The 27,503-nt window shown below is 35.9% G+C and overlaps 1 protein-coding gene across 1 annotated transcript in view; it reads right to left on the reverse strand.

The window, feature by feature from the left end:
- Positions 1-11,730, reverse strand: part of LOC145665850 (beta-1,4-N-acetylgalactosaminyltransferase bre-4-like) — a 77,624-nt gene extending 65,894 nt beyond the window's left edge. The window contains exons 1-2 of the mRNA XM_081732964.1: positions 11,526-11,730; positions 6,425-7,028 (exon numbers count right to left, since the gene is read on the reverse strand). Of these exons, the coding sequence (XP_081589090.1) occupies positions 6,425-6,815 (391 nt within the window). The 5' untranslated portion in view covers positions 6,816-7,028; positions 11,526-11,730. The remainder of the gene's footprint in view (positions 1-6,424; positions 7,029-11,525) is intronic.
- Positions 11,731-27,503: the final 15,773 nt, after the last annotated feature.

A 27,503-nucleotide genomic window follows, 5' to 3' on the forward strand; every position in this document is an offset into this window, starting at 1 on the left:
CATAATTTAATCATAGCTCAAATGTTTCAGTTAAAGCATTTTAACCTTATTTGAGAAAAAATTCAATCATTATATATTTCAGCATTTTAAACAAATACTATATTCAACATGAAGAAATTAAACGACCCAGAAAAAAGTTGGTCGAGCTGAATGTAAACTTCAAAAACACAAGCAAAGCCATTTAGTTTACAGCTTTAAATTGGAAACGAACTTCTTTAAACAGCGTATTGATAGAACTTTGAGATGACATTGTCCATAAATACTTAAAGGTTCTACAATTTAAAAGAAACAAACATTAATTCCTGCATTTCATTATTCTTAATGTTCTACTTTTACAACACAGTTTCCACCTTCATTTGCAAGTGACGGTTGTTAGTATTTCAAGACAATTTTAAATGTATTCCAATTTATTGGACAATATTTGCATGTACTACATTGCAGGAAATAACTATTTTTCTCTTCCCTTACAGTTTACTCTAGATTCAAAATGAATATTTTTTCAAGCTAATAATTCGGTTTAGATTACCCGTTAAAATTATTATTGTTTGTTGAAACCCGCAAACCAAGCTTATTAATTGTTAGGCTCTTCGCAGACTACGACACTTTATGTCGCGAAGACGCGCGACAGGCTGTGTCGTTGCGTCGCTGATACTCAATACACACCCGCGACGCGACAGACACCAGATCTTACTTCACGTGTCGCGGGAAGGTGACACTCTTTTTAGCCAGAACAAGGGTACAATGCACTTTCTATAGTTTGTATGCAATTTTTAAACTGACATAATACTAAACAATCTGTTATATTCTTTAACGACAAAGTGCAAGAATATCAAGAAAGAGGACACAAGTAACCTGGAGTTAGTGGTCCCACTTGAGCCACGGATTAATCGGGACCTAGTCAGTATATTGCTAAATCCGCCACTGACTATATGAGATATTACCTTCATACCTCGTGGCTTCTCCTTATAAATTTCATTGTGGAGTGCCACGAGGCATCAGCGTTATGCCTAAGTGCTTATAAAACATTGTTTTTCATATTTTCGTACAGTATACATATTAAATACACAGAACATCTCAGGTCTAATACACCGCACTCCCTTGTAATGTTACCCTTTAGGTCGTCTATTGTATGGGGCCGGTCCGCATACACTTGGTTCTTCAAGTAACCCCAAAAAAATAAATCCCAAGGAGCCATTTCAGGGGACCTAGCAGGCCATTCTACAGAAACCCTACGTCCGATACACCGTCCAGGAAGATATACATCAAGCCACTGCGCACTTAAAGAGCAAAATGGGATGCTGCCCCATCCTGTTCATAGAAAAAGCACTTTCTCTTCTTCAATGGCAAATCATCCAAATAGTGGGCCAGACTGTCCTGTAAAAGAGCCTTGTATCTGTCAGCAGTGAATATGCTGCTAAAGAAAACAGGCCCGGCAATGTTGTCACTATGGTTAGCGTACGCGACATTTACTCTAGGGTCATTCTGAGTATTGACATCTATAGACAGGTAGGGTTTACATCGTTCCAGTTCACAGTATTTTGTAAGAGTATGGTGAATGGGGACATGTTTGAAATGGGGATAGGCCATCGATACGTTAGCGTAAAAGACAGTAACTTCATTCACTTATGTTGTGGGTCCAGGTCCGTTGCATTTTCATTTAACTTTTGGGAGCATAAGGTGTGTAGAGCCCAAACGGCTCATTCGATTTAAACACTTCTTCACTTTCGATGAAAACATCATATTTGGTGACGGTTTCACCTCTTACATTTTGTTGTAGCTCTGATAATAACAGAATTACCCTATGTCGGGTGACTTTTGAGACACCCTGTATATATTAATACAGTGTGTCCGTAAAGTCATGACGCACTTTTGACCGATCAAAAGAAAGCAACAAAGGATAGAAAGTTTCACCAAATAAAAGGAAAACTATCCAAATTTCCGTAGTATAATGTGAGAGTGTTCGCGCACACACATGATGACGCAATACCACGAACTGCGCAGCAGAGGAGCAGCCCATGCCCACGCTAGTCGACGGCAGTGGACGGAACAGATTAACCTTTTAATTACGGAGCCTTTTTAAAAAATAAAGCCTGGGATACGGCCCCAATTTCTGCAGTTGCCTAGTATGTCTCCTGAATAAAACACATGCAAGTGCATATATGTGATACCCAGAAAGTTAAAAAACAATTAGATTTAGTGGGCAAACTGCAAGGTATCTATAAATAGTTACTTCGTATCCCAAGCCTTATTTTTAGGTAACTAAATATAGTTACTTCGTGTCCTAAAGGTTAAAGCTCAGTGTGTTCTATGCTTTGCTAAATTCAAATCAGTGACCAAAGCGTAAAATAAATATCGTTGCGTGTACAACGAAGTGTCATCATATAGGAATAACATTACTCGGTGGAATAAGCAGTTGAAGGATACCGGCAGTTTGTTGGACAAAGCCCGTTCTGGTAGCCATCGGTATGACGAATCTGTAGAGGCTATACGAGAGCGCCACCTAAGACCCCTAAAAAATCTGTGCATGCGTGTGCTCGACAATTACATCTACGCAAGGGTACAGTTTATAAGGTGTCAAAGAAACGTCTACATTTCCGGGTTACAAAATGCAGCTGTTGGAAGCTATCAAACCAGTGGATAGACTCAAACAATCCGTGTTTGCAACAGATATGCTGCATGAAATCCACAATGATGAACGATATTTTCAGAAGATTATATTTAGCGATGAAGCGACATTCCATGTCTGTGGATATGTTCATCACCATAACGTCCGAATATCTTTGATTGCTGAAAATCTTCATGCCTACTTTAAGTACGAAGGTAACACACCTAATGTGAACATGTGATATGGTCTGATGCATGATAAAGTGAAAGCTCCATTTTTCTTTGCGGAGCAGACTGGCGGCAAACTATCTTGACATGTTGCAACTGTATGCAATGCTACAATTTCCAGAAGGTGTCACATTTCAACATAACGACGCTCCTCCACATTACGGCGACATTGTTCGTGAGTTTCTGGATACAACATTCTCCCAGCGGTGGATAGGCAGAAGTTCTGTCAAGCCATGGCCATCTCGATTCCCGGATCTGCCCCCTTGGACTTTAGTAATGGCAATACTCCATAATTTAGTCACTCAAGTTGCTGTGGCTGATGAAGCCAAGTAGCAAATTCTCAGTATTTGCATCATAAGTGATAAAATATGTCTACAGTTAACGTCATGATGAGAAGGCTGCTAGCACGTGGGATACTATACACCACACAAAATTCGCAACATTTAGTCCAAAAAGAAAGTGATTAATAACAGTGAAGAAAAACAAAAATGTACCAACATCAAATCAAAGGCTGCAATAAACAAGATCATTGACATTGTTCAACTTCGAGGATATGGACTTGAACAGCTGTTTCACTATGAACTTTCTGATGCTTGTACATTATTTGATGAACATGAACTTGTCAAAGCAAAGCTGGTTGATGTAGGAATTGGAATCCGTGCTAAACGAAGATGTCAAAGGTGCTATTTGCTAACCCGATGACAGCACTTGCTTTATCATTGATGCAATGAACTGTTTGAGGAAGGTGGTAACAAAAGACAAAAGAAAACATTTGGAAATGTAGCTATTACTTATGCTACATACATACTATCTATTTCACCACAAGTTTCAAGGATCGACCACGTGTTTGTCAGCTACTTTGAGTGATCTCCTAAAGACTCTGGATGTATTCCTAGGCAAAAGAGTACTGTTATTGAATTTATAAAAAATAACCTCAGATGTTAGCTTACGAGCACAAATAGATACATTCTGGCCATCATCTTCAAATAAGTTATTTCTTCAACAACTTATTAGCGATAGTTGTAAAAGTAAATTGATTAGTCAGCCAATGACTCTGAATTACTTGTCTCCAAATCCTTCTCAGGAATTGACAAGGAAATTTTGATTAAGTGTACAGCTATGAAAAATGATTTGCAGACAGCAAATCCAAGTATAGATCGTCTTCCATTGAAGAAGCTGAATTTCAGATGATGGTTCATACTGAACATTCTGCAAATCAGGAGTATCAAAATATAGTCTTCTGATACTGATATTATGGTCTTCTTTCTCTTTCACTGTAATAAACTAAACTAAATGGAAGTAAAGGAAGTGTGGTTAAGAACTGGTGTCAGTGAATCAACAAGGTTAGTGCCGATTCATATATTAGCAGAAACACTCGGATTAATATGTACTCTGTGCTGCTTGCACCTCATGCTCTCTCTGGATCAGATTATACTAGTAAGTTTGGAACAAAAAGCTGCTATGAACTGCATCCCAGTCAAGTTTTGAAAGGTTCTGGTACATCACCATATATGGTACAATTGGATACTATTATGAAACCAGTTGAAGAATATCTTGTGTAATTACTGAAGAAATAAATATTTTGTAAGTCATTAGACGAGTTTAGGCTCTCGAAATACGTTCATGGTAAAAAAAAAAAAGGTTGTATTGAAGACTTGCCTCCGACAAGTACCTGTGCTAAGGAACATATTCTTCGAACTTTCTTTCATACATATTTGCAAATTCACTATACAGAAGAAAAACATGAAAATCTTGACCCCGGAAAAATATGGTTTTGAAGTTACTAATGGTTTTCGTATGCCATCCTAATACGTGGTTCCATTTTCAAATGACTTTGCTGGTGCATGTACAGGTTTAAAGTGCTTCACATCTGAGTGTCAATGTGAAATCTGAAATTTTGTGTCGAATGTACTGCAACTTTTTGCGTGTAGAGGCAAAAATAAATAAATAAATAAATAAATAAATAAAAATGTACTACAGGAATCCCTATGATGGGTGAATAGAAATGTAACTTCTTTTTTAAAAATATGATTGCTAAAAAAACACTACTCTCATTTACGTTCACTTATGTCTAATTAGCAAATAACACTTCGACATGCAAGTCATGGCAGGGAGCAAATGCTACTGTTATCCTATGTTTATTGAATTTATCGACATGAAAAACATACTCTTTCGACATCAGTGTTGTTACTAAAGTCATCTAATAGTCGAGACGCTAGGTGTGTCATTCTGCATGCAATTTTCCAAAATGGCGGTGATTTTTAATTTTAATGTACTTTCAAAATTAATAATCTTGATCCACATGACCAGGATACATAGAATTCTGGTAGATTTACTTCATTTTTAGGTGTCTAGGATGTTCCATTTGGATACTTTAAGCCATATCAGGATTACAAGATAGCCATTTTGAATGACGTTATTCCTGAAAAAGTGGGGGGGTGAAGAGTGTCCGCCCAAGATTTGTATCATTTTTATGCATCCAATTAACCAATCTAATAATAATTTCCTCCCTGCAATATCTTGCATAAAGAAGTGTTATTGGCTCCAGGACTATTAGGTCAAGGCTGTAGAGCTTTTTCAGGATACACTGAGAGTGGTCCTTAACGTTTTTCTTTATCTATCACATCAATTACTGTATTGTGCATGGAAACGTGACACGGAGGGAAAGGCGAAACGGACACGACAAGTACACTTGGTTACGTGTTATAACAATTTATTGATCACCCTCTCTCAGTTACTAATGTATTTCTGTCGGTTTAGTCATCATGCAATACAAAAATCGAATAACACTACGCACTTTCCCTTCTTTTTCTCAAAACTTTGATAATAGCACTTGAGTCTCTTCTGCTATGAACGACCATATAGTAATTTACTGATATCATTTATCGGGTATAATAAAGAGCTTCTGGGAATTAATTACTTTAACATCGTTGTACAATATTATTTTTGATGATAATTAATGAGCAACATCACAAATGTAACACACTACATTAAGCATGGTCCATTTTCAGTGTAAATGTACTAGGGATGGTGGCCTTACGCCAGGTGAATCCCTGGCTAAATTGTTTCATTTATTGTTTTTAACTTGCAATTCATACTATTTACTAACTAACACTCCAAATATGCGATACTGCAAACAATTGCATATGCTGATAGTGCCTTATACAAACATACCGCACCTCCATTCTTGTCTGCAGATAAAAGTATAAAATGGCGGTTGAGTAGCCTCAGAAGCACCAGAAGGTAACTGTATAGGCAAAGTACAAAATATAATAAAATAGCCTCATCTTAATATCATCTAGTCTACTTTCAGAGCATATTAATTGTTTCGGCCCCTGTCTGTGATTTTTATGCAACATTCAAAACAATGAGGTGAAACACGTTCTTTCAAGCATCATACATTGAAACATAACGTAAGTTATTGTCTTTCTGATTACCATTGTTTTATGCTCTACAATTGCTTTCTAAACCTGTGAGAATGGATCCCAGACAGCGACCGAAATATTATACATCCCTAGGATACTGAGAGGAAACTTTTACGATTTTACTATTTCAAGACGTTACGAGCTACATAGAATAAAACAGAACTTACTTAAATCTGATGGCAATGACGGACATAGTGGAACTTGTGTCTTCAAAGCAACAGGATCTATGGACGCATTCACACTATAAGCGCAGCTTTGAGTTTTATTACAAGTTAAATTGGTAAAAATAGTAACATTCAGACTTTTAGTAGTTTTTTCGTAGTTCGACGTAGTTGTTTCTTTATTAGTTAACTGAACACCAATCTGCAGCAAACTTAAACTCCTAAAACTTCTTCCTCTAGTCGAGTGAATCCTAAAGAGTGGTTCTCTTCTGTGAGATACAAATGTAGTAAGCAATAATAAAACTAAAACAACTAACACAATCACTTTATATCGACGAAAGCGCCGCCAAATATTACCAGTAATAGTCATGCTGGTAACCACACGATTAAAGCTCATTTATCGGAAATTATTGCAAGTGTCCATTAAAGATTGAGACAGGCTTCATGGCAAGGTAAGGGTGATGAAAGAGCCTGGAAGCAACCCAAATGGAATGTAGCTTTCGAGACATGTGAACACAATCAATTGGAAATAGTTACAGAGAGAATGGACTTGATAGTAACACCAGGCAAGGCAACTGTGGTAGGCCAACTTATACATCGATTCTCAAATCTGAAAAATGAAAAGCAAGTCACTCGATTAGTAACAGATTTTAACAGGCAGCCTTTACTCACGATTACAAAAATAATCGCTTATTATACCTATAATGAATGGGTCAAGCATGACGTATTTCCGCCAGCACTTTCGAAGCCATATGTTTTCGAAGGGTTCCAAGCATAAGCTATGTTAGGAATTGTCTGCTGGGACAGATTGAGGGGAAAACCCTCAAAATAACCGTGGCATTTTTATTGTTATTATCGTATATGTGGCATTTTTATTTTTTGTCAAAAAATTGAGGGGCAATGCTCCCATGACGCCTATAACTCGCCCCATGGTTCCAAGGATATGAGCTACATATGGAACTTCCTGAAATGCTTATGTTTTTCCTTGACTTATACAACGGGCTTTTCTTCTGTAGATAAGCAGGATCCGTCCCCCCAATAAAACGATCTTTACGAAGACACTTATGTTTAGAGTGGGGAGGACTGCGTGGTACAGTGAAATTTAGAGCTATATCGGCGGTAGTTCACTACCAGAAAAGCTACTCTACCGAATTGGTCTAAATGCAGTACCCAGACGAAGAGTGTTCTAGAAGAAAGCAGCAATTCTCTAGTAGCCAAGTTGGCGGAAATCATACTCATTGGTACGGGAACTTGGACATAAATTCTAGGCGTGCTCAGAGTAATTTTAACCCCTGGAATAGTGCAAGTTGGAAGACAAGGGGAAACAACCACTCTATTTTCGCTAGTTTTCTGACAGCAGAAACACAACATATGTACAATGGTCTTTCGCAGCTCAAAATATAGTTCCGGAGGTAAAATGTGCCCCTTAAGATCTCCGGAAGGGGGATGTCTTGTGAAGGACTATTGAAAGAGAAAGTAACAATGTGGGCAAAATCGATAGGGAAAAAAAGACATACGACGAGTGATTGAAAAGTTTAGTGCGTAACATAGAATATGATAATCTAGAATAGAATAATTATATGTATTAGAATAGTTAACCTTTTATATTAATGTGTACCAACCTCTTAGTTCTAAGTAATTTCTTTTATCTTTTCAGGCTCTTGAAGAGAGTGAGACGGCAGAAGTTGGGAAAATAGAAAAATCGAGTACAGGCAGTCATCAAGTATCTGCAATTAAAAGGAATGTCGCCGTCTCAGATCCACCAGGACATGGTCAATCAACAACTATCACCAAGGAAAAGCATTGGCCTGGCACTTGATATGATCATGGAAGAACGCCTATTGTCAACTCGACAAATAGCAAATAGGCTGGGCATATCACAGGAGCGATGTGATCATATTCTGAAGAATGAGCTTGGTTTATCAAAAGTTTCTGCTTGATGGGTCCCACGTCTTCTGACTCACGAACAAAAACGCACTCGGTACCTCCTATCCGTGAACAATTTGAAACTGTTAGAACATGTGGACAATTTTCTCTGTCGATTCATCACTACGGACGAGTGTTGGGTACACCATTACCAGCCAGAAACAAAACAACAATCCATACAATGAAAGCACTCATCTTCCCTACTCTAAAGAAGGTAAAGGTGGTCCCCTGCGCCGGCAAAGTGATGGTCTGTTTTTTGGGATTCCCAAGTTGTGATATTTATTGATTACCTGCAAAGGAGTCATACCATCACAGGACAATACTATAGTGACCTTTTGAAAAACCAGTGTAAAACCATCAGCAGTTGCCATGGCTACTATTCACGAATGCGTCTTTGAACTCATTCCTATCCACCCTATTCTCCATATCTGGCCCTTCAGACTTCCACTTGTTCCTAATCTAAAAAGGCTCTAGCAGGACGAAGTTTTGCATGCGATAATGACGTCATGACAGTCATAGAGGGATTTCTGTGCAACCTAAGGATTTTTTATACCGCGATAAGAGCATTGCAGCGTCGTTGGAGCAAGGGTGTTGCTGCCCAAAGGAATTATGTTGAAAAACAAAAGTATTACTAAATCTGTACTTTTTATTGTTTCTTCAAGGCCCAAAACTTTTCACTCACTCTTAGTATAATAGCAAAAGTTTAACATAAGGACATGGAACGAACGTAAATGGAATGGGCAGAGAAATTAGAAAATCTTAAGGAGAAAATGGAACAAAATAATCTAGATTTGGTAGGAGTTATACCATACCTGCAAAACCGGGAACTGCTCGGTAGTGTATGGTTCCAGTGTTCTAGGTTATTGCAGTTAGAGAATATCTCAACGAAGTATTTCCTGATAAATGGATTGGAATAGGTTCTGTCCATTTGGCTGCAACTTTGGAAGTCCTGATCCGTCATCTTGCAACAATGCATTATGAAGGTTCATTAGACAAAAGGTTGTTGCCACACGTTAGGAGACAGTTGACGAACTTAAGGGACTGTTTAACGTGTATTTACAGCCACCACGCAGCAATGTGGAGGAGAATTTCGCATCGTACATGGAGAATCATATTCTGTTATGAAAACGATGCTGTACACACTGAATAGTAAAGAATAAAAAAATAGGAAAGGAATAAATAGTAAAGAATAGTAACACTACTTCAAAGTTGTTCTCTGCCATGATTTACATTAATAAAATGCAGCCATCTATGAATATGTGGATACGCGCTGCCGTGTTGCGACAAAACGCTGTATCTTGAGTTACATTGTTTTGTCGCTATAAGCATTTTTATATTTCCCGCCACCGATATTTATGTTCACCAGGCCCAGCATTGAGCTGAGTCAAATACTTTTGAAAATATACCGAAGAGAATTTCGATGTAAGCAGGAAATTAGCCGGTCTGTGGCGACTTTACTGCTCTTTTCCTCAAAACTGCTCCGCCAAAGTTACAGCGTTTTGTCGCGACAGGACAGCGCGATACTATGTAATGGTAGTTTGTGATCATACTGTATAATGACCGTGAGAAATATTTTTATGTCATAATGCTTCTCACGTAAAAATACCCAATCAGGTGCTGATTAAATTTAGGAGCACTACATTTTGCAAAACTTAGAGGTAGATTGAATACTTTGCTTGGAAAGACATGTTTGTAAGTAACAAATTTCTACAGGCAGTAGAATTATATAGTGAAATATACAGATGTATTCTATGTTTACAAACGTATCGTTACTAATGTGAAACAATTACAAGTGCTATAAGAACCGCGTTACCAATGTGAAACAACTACAAGTGCTATAGCAACTAGTATTACTGCAAAAACCCACCACTAGTGTTTTTAGCACTGTCCCTGACGCGCTTGTTTCGAAAAATTCGTCTATCACAAAGCGGTTTGTGTTTCTTCCAGAATACTTGTATGTCACATATCTCGACTCTGTATCTATACACAAATAGTGAAGGAATTGTAATTTTTAACAATTACTTCAAGTGGCCCAATTGAACTTCAATTATGCTATTTGTACCTAATATGAGAACTTGAAGAATGCCTTCACATGAAAACACCATTGCCCTGAAATAGAGAGATACCTTTGCAAAGTAGGTGCAAAGTTGATTTTGCTGCCATTGTTGATGTGGCTTGGTGGGGATAACTGGGTAAATTCTATAAATTCAGTTAACACATTATTATTTATAATTATTTATCCTATTAAATTTCGCACTCTTTAAAGGTATACATGAGAACCTCCTGATCTGCGTTTCTTCTGTGTTCTATTACTACTTCTACATGAAATACCATTAATTTTCTACGTAGTGCTATAGTAAGAAATATCCATGTGCACAAGATATGCGATATGCGTTAAGTCCCCCCTTTCCACACACACACATAGTCATAGATAAAGTACAAGGGCACTACATATGCAGATATAAAGTACAGGTACGTTCTTTTTATTTTCGTATCAGTCGATAAGTAAATAAAAGTCGCTTTGTTACCGCCTTTGTAAGTTCGTACATACTCAATGAATAATCCATAAAAGTATGAGCGTCCTGCTCCTTCGGGAACTGATGCAGCTTCATGTATACTATATCCCCAAAAATATTTGAATTCGTTTCAAATTTGTTAATGTATCCCACAAAGCTTTACTATTGTGCCTCAGTTCTGTCCCAATGCAAGTTTGTTATGCTAAGAAAGGTACACTGTAATGAGATTTCATATAAGTTGACATGCTGCTTCCTACTTTAATACTCATTATTTAGTACTTCAGGCTGCAGAAATGTGTTCCTCGTAAATGTCTTTTTATGAATACTGTTCAATTTTACTTACAAATGTAACAAAATGTGGTGTTCTTAAACTGAACTAGCACTGAAATAAATATGCATTAATATTACTAACTATGGACTAACTTAATAGTAGATTCCTTTAGTTGATTATGCATTTCGGTTTAGAAGAATGACCCTAAACGTTCGATGTATTCTTGTACAGCTTACAATGTCTTATAATTAACTTCAAATTCACTAATTCATAAACGCTTTGATCTAGAAAGAAAATTCTTTTAGAGAGAAGCCGATTTTCTCCATTTTATATTCATATTTATATCCATAGCAAAAAGAAAGACTTAAACCTAATTATGTTAGGTTACTTTTACCTTGAAAATCCAATAAACAATTGTTTTCCTTTGTGTTTCTTCCGGTATAAATATACAGACTTCTCAAAATATTTGTATGCAACTTAACTTTGCCTTAATTACGGTAAAATTACTTCAAAGAATTCTTCAACTTAGATTTATGATGTGTATTGAATTGATTGTTAAATTTTGCGTGAATAGTTTTTGTGGTGCAACGGGAAATCCAATCCACCTATATTTTTAACAAACTGTTTCTACTAAATTAGAAATCATGTAACATACTTAACAGAATACTTAACAAAATTAATAAAATAAAAGCAACGAATGATGCACGAGGTGGAGCACGAGCAACGAATGATTACTCATTCTATCCTTGGAATCTCTTCATATTATGAGGTTGGAAAAACAAAATGAAATATTTCAGTTTTCCGTCCTACGATTATGGCGGCTAGGCTAAAGGAAACAGTGATGATGAGAAGTGAATGCAATAGTGGAATGAAAAAAGTGGGAGAAAACGGGAGAACCCAGAGAAAACCTACTTGGCGCGAGCTGCGAACGAACCAGGGACCCCACGCATTGGAGATGAACGCTGTATCGAATGAGATTTAGTTTGAAGCATTAGTTATTCTTTAATTATAAATACTAAAAATAAACACATAAGATGGTTGAAATAAAACAAGCAATTTTTTGACGATTCTGCAGCAACTTTTGAACTAGGGGACAAAAGACCTAGATTTTCGCATGCAGGTCAAGTTCAGGCTCAAAATTCGAAATAATTCTTGAAAAATTATAGACATTTTCACTAATTTCCTTCATATTTATCTCCAAAAGATTTGCGCTGGGCTATATGACAATACCATACTTAGAATATATTAAGTTAAATGGGGCCATTAGAAGTAGTTGCAGGCCCGTATCCAGGGGGTTCTAGGGGTCCGGGCCCCTAAATGTTTGATGCCCCCTAAAATTTTCACGGCAGGCTTGGAAATGAACTATAATATAGTGATGAACTATAGTATGGTTGGATCGGGCCCCCCTAACTTCATCCTGTCCCCCCTAACTTCAGCTGCCCCCCCTAAATTTTTGGGCTGGCTACCGGCCTGAGTAGTTGTTGAAATATTACAACCCTTTCACGATTTATATATAAATATATCGTCATGAGATGTGCAATAAAACTATTGTGCAAACTAACATGTGTTAAGTAATCATAAACCACGAATACTATCAAACGGAGTCGGGGCGGAGCGTAACTGGTGGATCTGGGTCGATATGCTTCTGAAAGAAGCAGGTGCATCAGCGAAGATTTTTTATACACGTAAGCGAGGATAGTAAAGACACGTGGATTTTCGTTGTGGAACGAGTTCCCATAGCATTTGCAATGATGTCACACTAGTCCCGTTCGACTTGTAGACATAACATTGTAGGTTGCTTTTGCACACTATGCAGAAATAATCTTCCGGCGTAAAATAGTATATACTTCATATAGGCCTACGCTCATTTATTTTCACCGTAATGTAGTATTTCTAATGATTTAACACTATTAACTCGACACGTATAAACATAAAATATGACTGCACAATTTACTATTTAATTTTGCCGTCTGTAGAAATTTGATCCCTGTAATTATGCTTTCTCTTCATAGTATTGAATTTCACCTATAAATTTTGAAATTGTCTGTGCCTAAAGCTTACCAGCAACAATTCTCAATTACTTTTGCCAAACAAAATAGAAATATTTTACTTGAATGAATCCAACGAATTCGGTATCTTTGTCCATTTTATTTTCATTCAAAAACTTCTTGTGGATCGTGATCACTAGACCATATGCAATATACAAAAAAGTAACTCTACAGGGGGACGATGCTATTAAAACATATTGCTTGTAATATTGTAAATTATATAATCACTATAAAGACGGACAGTTTCTAACACAATAAATCATCTTTATTTTCAAAAAGGAAGTTATTTTCGTAAGTTGTATTATATATCCGATAAATTATAAAGTGTTATACATTTCAAGTGCTATTGGATGCTTCCGATGTGTGTGTCCGGGGTTCGATTCTATTAGGAGGACACAAATATTTAATGTTACAATCACTCGCTCTCATTAATCATCTGTTTCATATAGACTAAAGTTCATAAGTGTGTTTAACGTTAAACTATTTTTTATTTCATTTACTTATTTTAAAATAAATGACACATTTGATATTAATTTTTATCTTTTCTTTCGTAATCGAATACTTGTTACATAAAATTAAAACTTGCATGTTAAAAGCGTGTGCACTGGCACAACTGAAACTAACTGTGCTTCGGTTCCTAGTTTTAATATGCTTACAAATGAATGGTTTTGTCTCCCAGATTGAGGGTGAGTGGCGTCCAATAAATAGCTTTTTACTATCACCGTTTCGTTAACATGATATTCCTCTGGTGGATTAACAGAGAATGAGAAAACAACACACGTATTAATCTTATAATTAAATTAAATTAAATTTCATCCCTTTCTTTGGAGATAGTTGAGAGAACTCAATTTCGGAAATAAATGTTATCATAAACTGTCCACCTACATTTGGTTCAGCATGTATGCAAGTTTTATATTGGTAAGTAATGCCATACAGGCAGCATAGGTCAAAGTGAAAGTACTCCAAACTCTAGTATCTATTACGCAACAACATAATACATGGTGGTATCCTATTGCTTCTATGTAGTCTATGAAAAAAGGAATCCAAGGGATGCTCTACGAAAATAGTCTCTTCACTTTGTGCCAGGCATGTGCCACCACTGGATTTAGTCATAAGCCACCACTGGATCATGCCCGTAGCCAGCCCAAAAATTGTATTGGGTTCGGCTGTAGTTAGGGAGCCCGATCCAAACTTATTATAGCCAACACCATACTATAGTTCATTTGCAAGTCTACCGTGAAACGTTTAGAGGGGCCTGTAAAATTTTAGGGGGCCCTGCCCTCCTCTAGACCCCCTGGATATGGGATTGCACTGAGTCATATTTATGAATAGCAATTATTTTTGATATGACAACAAAGGCATATTTCTCAAAACTAATAGCCTTATAACCAGTGGCGGCTAATGTTAGTGTTACAGCTTTACGCAAATACCAAAGTATTTCAAGAAAAAAATATTATTGGCAGTAGTAATATAGAATAGGAAAAAATACCTTCTAATACTCCCATATACTTTAAATAATATAGTTTTTAATTCTATAACTATAAAACCCATTAATTCGTTTAAAAAAGTGAAAAACAATCCGTCACAGAGTCTCTAATTTACAAGGTGTTTGAAACAGAACTCCCTAGTTTTAAGTATAAATATAATTGGGAAATGAACGAAAACTTACATCAATGAGTACATATCATGAAAGAGAATTCCTTTAAGTTTTGTTTAATGTTGTTAGACTTCAACTTGGGATCCATTTGTGATCCAAACGTGGGAAGTTGATGAATCAAACACCATAAACTAGAATAGTGTATGTCACTTTGTACAGATTCTAGGACACATTAAAACTAGGTAGTTATTTTTCAAACACACTGTATATTGCGTTGTAGCAAGCATACAACGACCAGATTTCTACAGCGCAGCAATTGTAGCGAATGTTAAAACTCCTTTCCTCTATCTCAAAAGTTAAAGGCTCTGGTCATTGCAGTATTGCCACAACAAAGCGGCAGTTTTCAGTGAACCAGAAGGTTTCTCGCGCTATTTCTGAATTTTATTTCACTACCAAATAACAAATGGAATTTATTTTCATGCATTCATATTTTAAATACGGGATTATACTGAAGCAAACCAATATAATGACAAAAAAGTGATTGCAGAATTACAAAATAAGAAAGAAAATAAGTAATAGAGTAGAAAACAAATGAAAGTAAACACGTATTTACAAGTTAATTATTAGCTTATATAGATAATAAAGTCTTCTTGTACAGTAATCTGTGAACTAAATTTTAATAAGTCAATATATAGAATCCCCCCGTTTGTGAATAGTATTTTAGCATATAAAATTGCATGTTTGTTTTATAAAACAACTTTATTTTATACTCTTGATAACTTTCCACATAAAACTGTATGATGGGAAACGCCACATTGAATTTGTTCTAGTTAGCAATGCTCAGGGGCGCAGCCACAAAGGGGTTCCACCGGGTCCGGATCTCCCAAAAACTTCGAAACTCGACTAACATTTGTAGACTTTCTCAACGAACTATACTTGTTTAACAGAGAAAGATTTATTTGGGCTATTTTTTTTTATTTTACGCCTCATAATGTACTCTTTCTTTTCTTATAAAAATAATAGTTCTATTATTTTTTCAAGAAATATAGTGTTACATCTTCCATCTTTACGTTATTATTCTTACTTAAGTCTGCAGACTACTAAATATTTTGAAAAACTAGTAATTTTTCTTTTGCCTGTTTTTCGTAAGTGGAAAGAGGTAATAAAATGTAACTTACCACAGTAATAGATAATGTTATTCTACACCCGAAAATACGAATCGGAAGAATTTTCATTGTTTCCATTCATAGAAATGACAGTGTGACCAAAATTTGAATTACTCAAAAATCTAGGTTAAGGCAGCGACTAGAAAAATGAACTCAACGGTAATTGATGACTTATCATGCTGTCTAGTTCCTTGTTTACTACTTTTTAAATAATATTTCTATTTATTTTATAAACCTTACATAAATTATTACAAAATAAATAAGTCATTACAAAACAAATGGAAACATTATTTCAAAAGTAGTAAACAAGGAACGTAGACAGCATGATAAGTCGTCAATTACCGTTGAGTTCATTTTTGTAGTCGCTGCCTTTACCTAGATTTTTGAGTAATTCAAATTTTGGTCACACTGTAATTTCTATGGATTGCAACACTGAAAATTCTTCCGCTTCATATTTTCGGGTGTAGAATAACATTATCTATTATTGTGGTAAGTTACATTTTATTACGTCTTTCCATTTACGAAAAACGGGCAAAACAAAAATTACTAGTTTTTCAAAAATATTTAGTAGTCTGCCCCCTTAAGTCTGTTTCAAATTCATTGTTACATTGTAATTTTTCTTTAACTTCTTTGCTTAATGTTAAGATAAAATGGTATGAATTTTTTCTCCCTGGTGTACTTGGAGTATATTTTTTATCTATGTAAGCTTTTATTGTATTGCCGTCTGGTGGTAATTTCCATGGTTTCTGGCTCTTGTAATCTATGACCAGGTTATAAGCCCTGAAATCTACTTGACCTACGGGAGCAATTTTTCTTCGTTAGCTGCACCTAGTAATATGAGTTGTATGATTGCGTAAAAATGATATAATTCATTGCTCAATATGGTGCTCCACTAAAAATATTTAAGCGCAGGCATTATTAAAAATATTGTTTCGATGATTGTAACTTTGTGTCGGCATTACACGGATTAATCAACCATATGCCCTTCGTAATCCAACAGTTAACGTAAGTGTTACACCTTTCCGTTTTCTACAATTAACTAGTTGCTTTCATTAGTCACCTTTTGCTTGCTATATATATATTAAACTTGCTATACATTACATACTTTCTTCGATCTGTTGTATCCCGAGGCATTTCTGGTTTGTAGTCCGTTCGGGTGACCCATCGAAGTACGAGAGAATTAGATCAGTATAGAATTCTGTAAAGCAAATATAATACTATTCTGGCATGGTATCTTCGATTTAGAACATTTTGCTGTAATTAAAATAATAGTTGGATTGTTATTGTTTTTGTATCGCTAATTTTCTTGCAAAACTTATTGTTAAAAATATACTTCACATATATTTACAGCAATTTCGAAATTATCATTTAGATTCAAACTATATTCGAAACCTCATATTAGTTAATTTAAAGTAACAACCCGTTCATTGCTATATTTATTATTATTATTATTATTATTATTATTATTATTATTATTATTATTATTATTATTATTATTATTATTATTATTATTATTATTATTATTATTAGACAGACTTGACTTTAAATTGATATGGGTGAGAGACCCTTATTAATATTGGGTATCCCTCTCCCGGATGTAGGCTTATCTGTTATTTCAATAACACACAGTCTTACACTACAATAGGTGTAAGCAATTAACAAACCTATCATCATTTTTGGTGAAACTTAAAGGACACGGACAAAATCTCGCGGCCGACACATCGCAGCCCAAACTCTCGCGGGCAAAAACCTCGCGTGGCCCAAGCCTCGCCACCCAAAACCTCACGGGACAAAATTTCGCCAGGCCGAAACCTCGCCGCCCAAAACCTTGCGTGGCCAAAACCTCGCGTGGCCAAAGCCTCGCCGTCCAAAACCTCGCGGACCAAAATCTCGCTTGACCAAAAATTTGCGGAATGAAACATTTCCTTAAAATTTACCCAATGAGTTTCTCAATATGCAATTCCATATTACAAATAATAATAATAATAATAATAATAATAATAATAATAATAATAATAATAATATACAAAACATTGTATGTGTAGACTTTTTTCGGGTATTCCCGTTTTTTCCCACTTTCTTCATTCCATCATTTTCTTCATCCTGATCATCTACGTCTCCTTTAACCTACAGGACATACTCGAGGGACGTAAAAACTCACATATTATTTTCTATTTTCATAAATATTATTCGATTTTGTTAGAATTTCTTAAGGTCACCTTCAAAGTAAAATAAAAGCCATCCCATGCTCAAACTCCATCTATATTGAAAGTTTGATCGTGACAGGTCGGGTGGTTCAAGAGTTATTAAGTTAAACGCAGCTAATTTGATTTTTATGTATTTCTATATGTTCCATCTTTCCCTCCACCTTCCAGTCAAAGTGAAATGACCAAAACCATCCCAGGCGATAACCTGATTTGTCTGGCAAATTCGATCTAGATTGGTCTCTTGATTCAAGAGTTATTACGTTATATTTATTTTTATATATCCCCCCCTCCACTTCATTATTCCGTCAAAGTCAAATTACAAAAGACATCCCAGGCCCGAATCTCATCTATGTTGAAAATTTGATCGGGTCGGGTGGCTCAAGAGCTATAATGTCACAAACATAGTAATTTTCATTTTTATATGTACAGATTTTCAAAGCACGCGTTAGAATATTTTCTTGTCTTATTTTAATGTAATTATGTGCTATTGCAAAATATATACATATAGCAATATATAGAGCATTCTACATCGAAGAAATCGTCGTGACGAGGTTTTATACTGAAGACATTTCTTTCCAGGCAAGATTACGTTCACGTAGATTAGAAAAGGCGAGATTCTGCGTCCAGAGATCAGGACCACGAGGTTTTGGCAGGCGAGATTTTGGGTGTGGCGAGATTTTGGAACACAAGGTTTTGGCAAGGTGAGGTTTCGGCCTGGCGATAGTTTGGACCGCGAGGTTTAGAACAGGCGAGGTTTGGGACCGGCGAGATTTTGACCCGCGAGGTTTTGGTCGGCGAGGTTTTGGACAGGCGAGGTTTTGGCCTGGCGAGATTTTGTCCCGCGAGGTTTTGGGCGGCGAGGTTTCGCCCCTTCGAGATTTTGGGCCGCGAGGTTTCAGGCGGCGAGGTTTTGGTCCGCGAGGTTGTCGCCGTGAGGTTTAGTATCCAAACCGCAATATAAGACAGGTTCTATATTATACAGATGTATTGGACCCCCTCAAATACCTTCGACTCCTCTCAGCAAACATTTCTGGGTGTAGAACTGGCAATGCTGTTTGTTTTTATGTTCTTTGACTTTTGGTTTCTGTTACATGCTGATCCTACATCTGGTAGGTTTCAAAGTTTGTTTTCCAGAACTTATCACATTGATAAGAGTTGTTTCCACCCGTGTGGAAGTAAATTGTGTTCATCGTGCATTGCTTATAACCAAGCAGTCTTGGGAAGTAACGTAACGCAAGTAACGCGTTACTTGTAACGCATTACTTTTTAAGTAACGTTTCCTAGTAACGCGTTACATTTTTTCGAAAATAACTGTAACGGTAACGCGTTACAATTTTTTAAGTAACGTACCTAGTTTGCGTTACTTTTTTCGCGTTACATTTCGGATGAGTAACTACAATATATGTATTTTTTTCGGAAACAAATGTTTCTTTCTTGTAAGTGAATTTCTCAGAATGAAACAATCGAACATGAATTACGTATGTCAGTGACCGACAGTCACCGACACACAGAGAAACAGATACGTTCGTAGTGCCACTTGCTGTTTTTGGAAGATGAGGACAGCCTCAGGGAAATCACGCGTACTGATTGCAAGCACATGGAAGATTTTGTCGTAAATTTTGACAGCTCCAAATCAATACATTCAGTGAGTGAAGTAGGAGCGCAATGATACCGGTAGTCTATTTTACTTTGATTGGTGTTGTTTTTATAAAGATGGAGAACGAAAATATTTTACCTTTCGAACATTTGAAAGAAGACTTTTTTCTTAAGAGCTGAGGATGATGGTGGACGGAATTTAAAAGTGAAATGTCTGAAGTGCCTCTGCGGAAATATTTATCAACAACTAGGGTACCATAGTTAACGATATACAGTAAGAGGTTAATATGAATAAACTGTTCTGATGAGCAGGCCTACTTTATTACTAGAAAATAGTTTGCTGATGGCATGTAGTATTGGAGTTCTTTCAGATCAGTTTGCTTATCCTAGAATCCCGTTGATTATAGAGTTTTAAACTACCTTTAAAAAGCATATATCGATTTTAGAGTTACTGACAAGTTTTGATTCACCCCAGTTCATGTGTTTTCATTTTATTAGTTGTAGTGTAATATTTCTCTATATTCTCTATTTTTAATTTTACATAACATTGTTATTATTATATAATTAGTTTAGGAGAACAATAATAAGCAACCATTTTTTCTAACGCATAAGGATGAGCACGAGTCAAGATAAAACTCGACTCGACTCGAATTCAAATTGAGTTTCGAGTCAAGTCGAAGGTAATAACCTCGAGTCGAGTTCCTAGCCGATTCAGTTTTTCGCGTCCAGTTTGGAGTCCAGTCGAGTTTGATAAATGGTTCGTTCGTTTTAACTCGTCTTCAAATCACGGCCTGATTACACTAGAAAGCAAAAGCCATAAGAAATGTAAGCTAAGCAATAATATGGGATACTTTTATTGTTGCTCACGAGAAGGGACACTGCTCACATCTCGTCTCGTCTCAATAGCGAGACCACAAGAGATTTTTTATAAGAAGCTCAGCTCCTCTCGGCTCAACTGAGAAGATGGCTGGAGCCGGCTCGCTTGGGTGAACAATCGACTCGAGCTGGCTTGGTTGGGATGAGCCATGTGCTCGGTTCGGCTCAACTGAGCCGAGGGCTCTAGCCGAGTCGGTTGGGTGAGCTGTTGGCTCGCCTCACTTCTCGGTTCCGGTCGATAGTGAATGAGCTGTGAACCGAGTTGCTCGAGTCGTTGACAATTCTAAACCCGGGCCGAGTAGTATTGAAGATATCTGGCCAGTGCCCTATAACCTTTAACAGTGTTTGGCTCGAGCTCGAATACTCAACCTAAACCCTCAACCCAAATTGAGAATGAACAATGTCCTGGACTCCTAGACTTCACAACTACCGAGGTTGGGATTTCAACTAGTTTCTCTAGTATTCAAATACAAACCGCCTATCTTTCATGTATATATACAGTGTTGTTATAATAATAATAATAATAATAATAATAATAATAATAATAATAATAATAATAATAATAATAATAATAATAATAATAATAATAATAATAATAATAATAATAATAATAGTAGTACGGAAAATTGAAGTAATTTTTTTCACATATTTAAAGTTTCAGACCTAAAAGTAACGCGTTACTTTCGAAGTAAAGTAACATTTACTTTTTTGGGACAAGTAACGCGTTACATTTTAAGAGAAAGTAAAGTAACTTGTAACGCGTTACATTTTTACAAGTAACTTAAACCACCCCGGCAACCAAGACGGATGATTTGGAATGTAGGTTTTCTTTTACGCACGTGTGTGGGTTGGTGTATATGTGACATTCGCAATTCATATACCTCTTTTGTGTCAGCTGTTTTGGTTTTTAGTTATTAGATTTACTTGAGTTATATGTGCTCTAATTCTGTAAATAAGCTACAAATTCTGAATGAGTCCTATACCATGAGTTCTATAAATAAATTACAAAAAAAGCTATTTCGAGTCCTCCACTGAGGAAAAACACGAAATTAAGACTTAGACAAAACAACCGAAGGGCAATTCAGAAGAGTGTTCGAAAAAAAAATCTGTTAAAATTCACAGGACATCTTATTACAGCAATGTTCTTTGCCTTAGATATATTTCTACAATTCTATTTTTTTTAATCTAGAAAAACTGTGAATAAAATGTGTTCAATTTACATTTTTATAACACTAATCCCTGCCAGGTACTGTCTTCAGTCTACGCTACAGAGGAATTTGATCACTGTCAGGGAATGTATTTGCAAGAATGAATTGTCCGTAATAATCTAGAAAAATATTTAGTGAATCTACACAGCTTCTGAAATTAATATTAACTGTACCTATGACGTCAGCAAACGGAGGCAGGCGTTTTTCCACATCGAAAAGAAGTGACACTTTCAAGGAACTGAATGTTCCAAGAAAGGTTATCACAATTGGTTATGCTTTCCATCGTAAAAGACCTGATAATGGGAATACCAGAATTCAACCAGGATGTATTAGACAATTTACTCCAACCAAAGAGAGGAGAAATGGACTTACTAATTAAATAAGGTGACTAATCGTATAAAATATTCTGCATTAATTTTATTTAAAACAGAAATTTATTTAATTTCACATGTCTCATAGCATTTGCATCTAATGTTATGCTTATTAATCAATGAGTCCACTTTATATTTTCTGTCTCCGATCATTCGTACTGCAACACCCAAAACTACAATCCACCGGCCGCCACTGCTTACAATACTCGTGCAAAAGAAAAATATCAAACGTGCCCTTGTCTGAGGGCCTATATTATGAAATCATGACAAATTACAGGTGTCAGCATTAATATTAAGATATGAAATTTTAAATTATTCTATAATTTCTATTTGATGATATTTTAAGACTTGTAACAAAAATACTACAAGTGCACTTTAGTTTCATCCTTTCTGTATATAGAGATTGCAGAAGACCAAGCACATAGGTCACGTTAGAAAATAATACATCAAATTACGGACAAAGATAATAATAAAAAGTAAAAAAAAAAAATAAAACACTAAAAGAATAAGTAGATTACAATCGATAACAAAATAATAGTTGCAAAGAATACACCTAAATATATACTAAGTTTAAGAATCACACTCTAGATATTCAGAAACGCTATAATAAGCATTCTTTACTAGAAATTTTAATATCTCATTCTTAAACACTGTATTCTTAATGTTTTTAAAAGTGATTACAGTAAGTGATTACGCAATCTTGTACACATAGAGAACACGCTCTGTCCAGTTGAGTTATAATTTTGTTGTGAGACAAAAACTGCCGTAGCTTGAATTATGTGAATGTATAGAAGATGTAACTGTAGAGGAATACCAATTGGTCTAAGTAAAGATAATGCTTTTGTATGTGTACAGAGATGGGAGCGTTAGAATTCTATGGAGTTTAAATATTTTTCTCATCAGATGATCTTGATTTCAAATTAAAAAGAATACGTATGGCTTTTTTCTGTATGCGGAAGGTCGATAGGGCAAGGTGCGATGCTCACTAAAAAATAATTCCAAAACTCAGAAAGGGAATACATCTTACCATAATACAACAGAAGCAAAGTAAGTCGAGAGACTGCATAGTTTATTGTTTAAGCTTAAAATATGTTCTTCCCAGGCAAGTCTATCTTGAATAATTAACCCTAAGAATTTTCCTGAAGGCGAATAACTTAAAAGTAGAGAATCGTTCTTTATTGATGGAATTTTCAGTAGTCTGGGTGAAAGATGGGGAAAAAAAGCACCTTCGATTTGTCTACATTTATCTCTAAGTTGTCACTGGATGCCCTTGTAGCCAATCTTTCAACAGTTAGTTTGAAGTTATTTTCTAGCTGCGACATTGTGTTTCCTTTCACTAAAATATTTACATCATCTGCATATAAGACTATATCTTGGGAGTCCAGAAATTCATGTAAGTCGTTTATACAGAGTTTGAAATGCGGGCTGGCCATCGACTCATTAGCATAAAAGACGGTAACTTAATTCGCTTATGTTGTGGGTCCAGGTAAATGGCAACGTTGCATTTTTATTTAACACTAGGCGCATAAAGAGTGTACAGTCCAAACGACTCGTCCGATTTGAAAACTTCCTTCAATTTATATTGAAAACATCATATTTGACGTTTCTCTCTCTTACAGTTTGTTGTAACTCTGATAACTACAGAGTTACCCTATGTCAGGTGACTTTTGAGACACCCTGTATAAATTAAGAAATCGTAGGGCCTAAAATGGACCCTTGAGGAACACCCTTGTTAATAATACCAGGAGATGACTCGTACCTTGTTAAGTCGGCCGTTTTGAGATCTCGAAATTTGAACAAGCTGTTTCCTATATCACTTATTTGGTTATATACTGACTTACCGCCTTATTTGGTCAGACAAATATGAAGGAAACGAGCTGTAGACTGTACCGCTTATGCCATAATTGTAAAGTTTTTGTAGTAAAGACCTACTGCTTTGAGAACTATTCTCCAAGTCATACCTTGTAACACGTTTATATGGTAATAAATAAGACGTTTGGAATTCCAGTTGAAAAGAAAAGGACGGCCACTATTATCAAGTCTACAAATTTCATTCATTAGCCTCATTTCGTAATGCTATTTGAGAGATATGTTTGTAATGGTATTTGAAAAACACAACGAAAATAAAGCTATAAATAATTATAACGCAATTTCAACAGTCGTAAAATAATTCGTAAATTTGGTTTGCGATGACGCAAACTGGTTCATAGTTAATCCCTGCAACTTCGTCATACAATAAGAGTTTTCCATTCAGTTTCCCAAACACTGAAAAGTCAATTTGGAAGAGAGAGAGAGATGATGTTTATTAATATAGTATTACAAATTCATTTTGAACCTCTAGACCAGCGTTTTCCAACCTGTGTGCCGTGAACTTGTATTTCACATTACTATGAACCTCTACAATGGAAAAAAAATACTATAATTGCAATATACCGGTACGTATTATTGTATATACAAGTGGTTGTTAGTAACAAAGTTCGTAGCTATGTTTGTTATTTGTTTTCTATTCTTTATTGTGGCAACTGTGTTCACAGTGAGGGTCAGAAGTTGTTAAGCACACTGACTTACCAACTTTTCACTCATTTTATAAGAAAAGTTGTTAAGTCAAGGTTTCAAATTTCGTTGAAAAACGTTCTTGAGAACCTCCTCCTAATTTTTGAACTCGATTTAAAATGATAGATCTGGATTCTGACTGAAAGATCAAATCGTTTTATTAGATCAATGCCTTCTCTGCTAAACAACTATAGTTTTATCAAGAAAGTGTATTAATTTTAACAGAGTTGCGACATTTTTGAGGACAAAACAAAGATGAAGTTGTTCATCATTCATATACGACAATTTCTAATTTTCACCTTCATATGGCCATTCCTTTAGAACAATTTACGTCCAGGCCTGGGTATTTCTATTACCTGACCAGCGAACGAGTGCAGGCGGCCGGTTTTGGAACTAAAATACAAACAACAGTGTTTCTAACCGGATTACTTGTAATTAATCTATCACAGTTATTTTTGTCCTGTTCGTAACAAACCACTTCACGCATATGTTCAAGTTAAGACAAACAGTTTCAAACACGGGAGTCTCTGGCGGGGGACGAGGGGGACGCGTTCCCCCCAATATTTTGAAATACAAAATATTCTATATTTTATTCTAATTTAATTTATATATTAACGACAGAATAACATATAAATACTATTATATTTATTTGTAATATAATATTCAGGCTGTGTAACGATTATAACACAGTTCTTGATACACCTAAGGGAGTCTGTGAAGATAAGCAGAAAGGTAAGAAATAGAATCGAATATTATACACAGGTTCGGCTAGGTAGTGCCATTTTAATCACTTTCATTGATGCCCCCTTCCCCCGCCAAATTTTACATGGTAGAAACGCCAGTGGTTTCAAAAGTTATAGAAGTTACTTTCAGAACACTTTAAGGGAGTGCAAAGAAAGTACATACACCCTCTATATTAATTTGGCAGGGGCTCAGTGGTAGAGCGTTCACCTCTGGTGCATGGGGTCTCGGGTTCAAACCCTGCTCCCGCCAAGTGAACTTTGTGGTGGACAAACACCGTGTGCGTGGGTTTTCTCGGGGTTCTCCCGTTTCCTCCCACTTTCTTCTTTCCACCATTTCATTCATTTCTCATAATCACCGTCTCCTTTAGCCTAACCGGCATAACCGTGGGACGTAAAACTCAAAGATTTCTTTCATTAATTTGGCAATAACTTGCGAATAAACCTCAGTGTTGTACAAAGAAACACTACGAACTTAGTAGCATTAGAGAGTAAGGAATTCTTACTTCTTCTATTAACAAAACCTTGAAGTTCAACTATATGAATCTAAGTTATACTTTGGTAACTGCGTTTTCGTTGTTTAAAGCAAGTTCTATTGTGTAATTTTGAGATAAGACATCTTCGGAATTGCGATCAAGTTGGGCCATGTAATCTCTGATCGACTGTCTAAACAGTGTCTTGAGTAACAACATTCTTTTACAATGAGATCATTTTCGGATGTGCTGCAAAACTCCGGTGAGAGAGAAACTGATAATCTTTCACCGCGATATTCTAACCACCTCCGAAGGAGACTTGAATCCGCCCTTGATTGAGATGGTAGATGAAGATGTCTATCCTGCCATTATTTAGCATGGTTTGGCAATTTTAAAAAATCCAGTATTTCTGTCATATTTTGAAAACTTTATTTAAAAGAAATATACAGTGTTACATTGGAGGCGATAGGAGAACGATTGAAGTTTAAAGTGGGATGCCTGACAATTGAAGGTTCCTTGTCCTTCCAAAGAACTGAACTCCAGTGAAATTCAGGAAAAAATGAATTATGTATTAAAAAAGAAATACAAAATATATTTTCAGGGTAACTCTTACAGGCATTATATTATAAAATTAATGCTACTTCTCAAACTGATTAGAGTAAACAGATGAATATTTGAATAACAAAACCACTTGCATAAGTTTCTCAAAGTATCAAGTTTGAAAAACAAAGTTTGTCTTTCATTGTTATCTCATTGCACAAAGATACCGGTGATGAAATAATTGCCAGAAAATCACGCGGCCGCTTCGTTCATCAATTCATGAAAAAGATGAGTGCCAATATTAGGTACCTAAGTTCATTATTAGAAAAAAAATCCTCTTGCATCCATACTTAGCACATTTTAATACTTAGACTTGAAATAAAAATACAGCTGTTTAAAGATGATTGCCTTTGTCTTTGAATTTCATATGTGGACAACAATATAGGGCTTTTCAGATAGAGGAGGGAGAGGGGCAGGTTTTGTTAAACAAGACCATACATCTGATATGTTTGAACTATGTGCAACTTGTGCTTACGGGCTAAACAGTCCTCTGAAGTTAATCGACAAATGATTATTACAGGCAGAAAGATAACACTAGGCTCCCAAGTTTTAAAATTATATTGTGTGTGAAAACAGACAAAAGAATTAATTCTTTGTCGCCTGAGACCTAGAGTCTGAAAGAAATTTAGAGTGAGTTCAAGGGGAATTTCTGTACTAATAAATAAAAATTGTGAGTTTATCATGTGTTGAAGCAATGATACCCTTATATTATCCAGACGCTGATGTTTTATCAATACTTTTATTCCACATTTACCAAAGGCTCGAATACGATAATAATTCTAAAAGAAAGATGAATTGTAATCAGATTTTACGTGCCAATGCCGAAAGGCAAGTTATCCAATCCCATAGCCCTTTAAAAATGAAGGAAAAATTTCTTTTTCACCTCCTTTTTCTCCCAAAGGGTTCACATTCATCGAAAAAAATGAAATGAAATTTC

This window comes from Thermobia domestica, chromosome 12, assembly GCF_964235325.1.
Source record: "Thermobia domestica chromosome 12, izTheDome1.hap1.1, whole genome shotgun sequence".
Taxonomy (NCBI): domain Eukaryota; kingdom Metazoa; phylum Arthropoda; class Insecta; order Zygentoma; family Lepismatidae; genus Thermobia; species Thermobia domestica.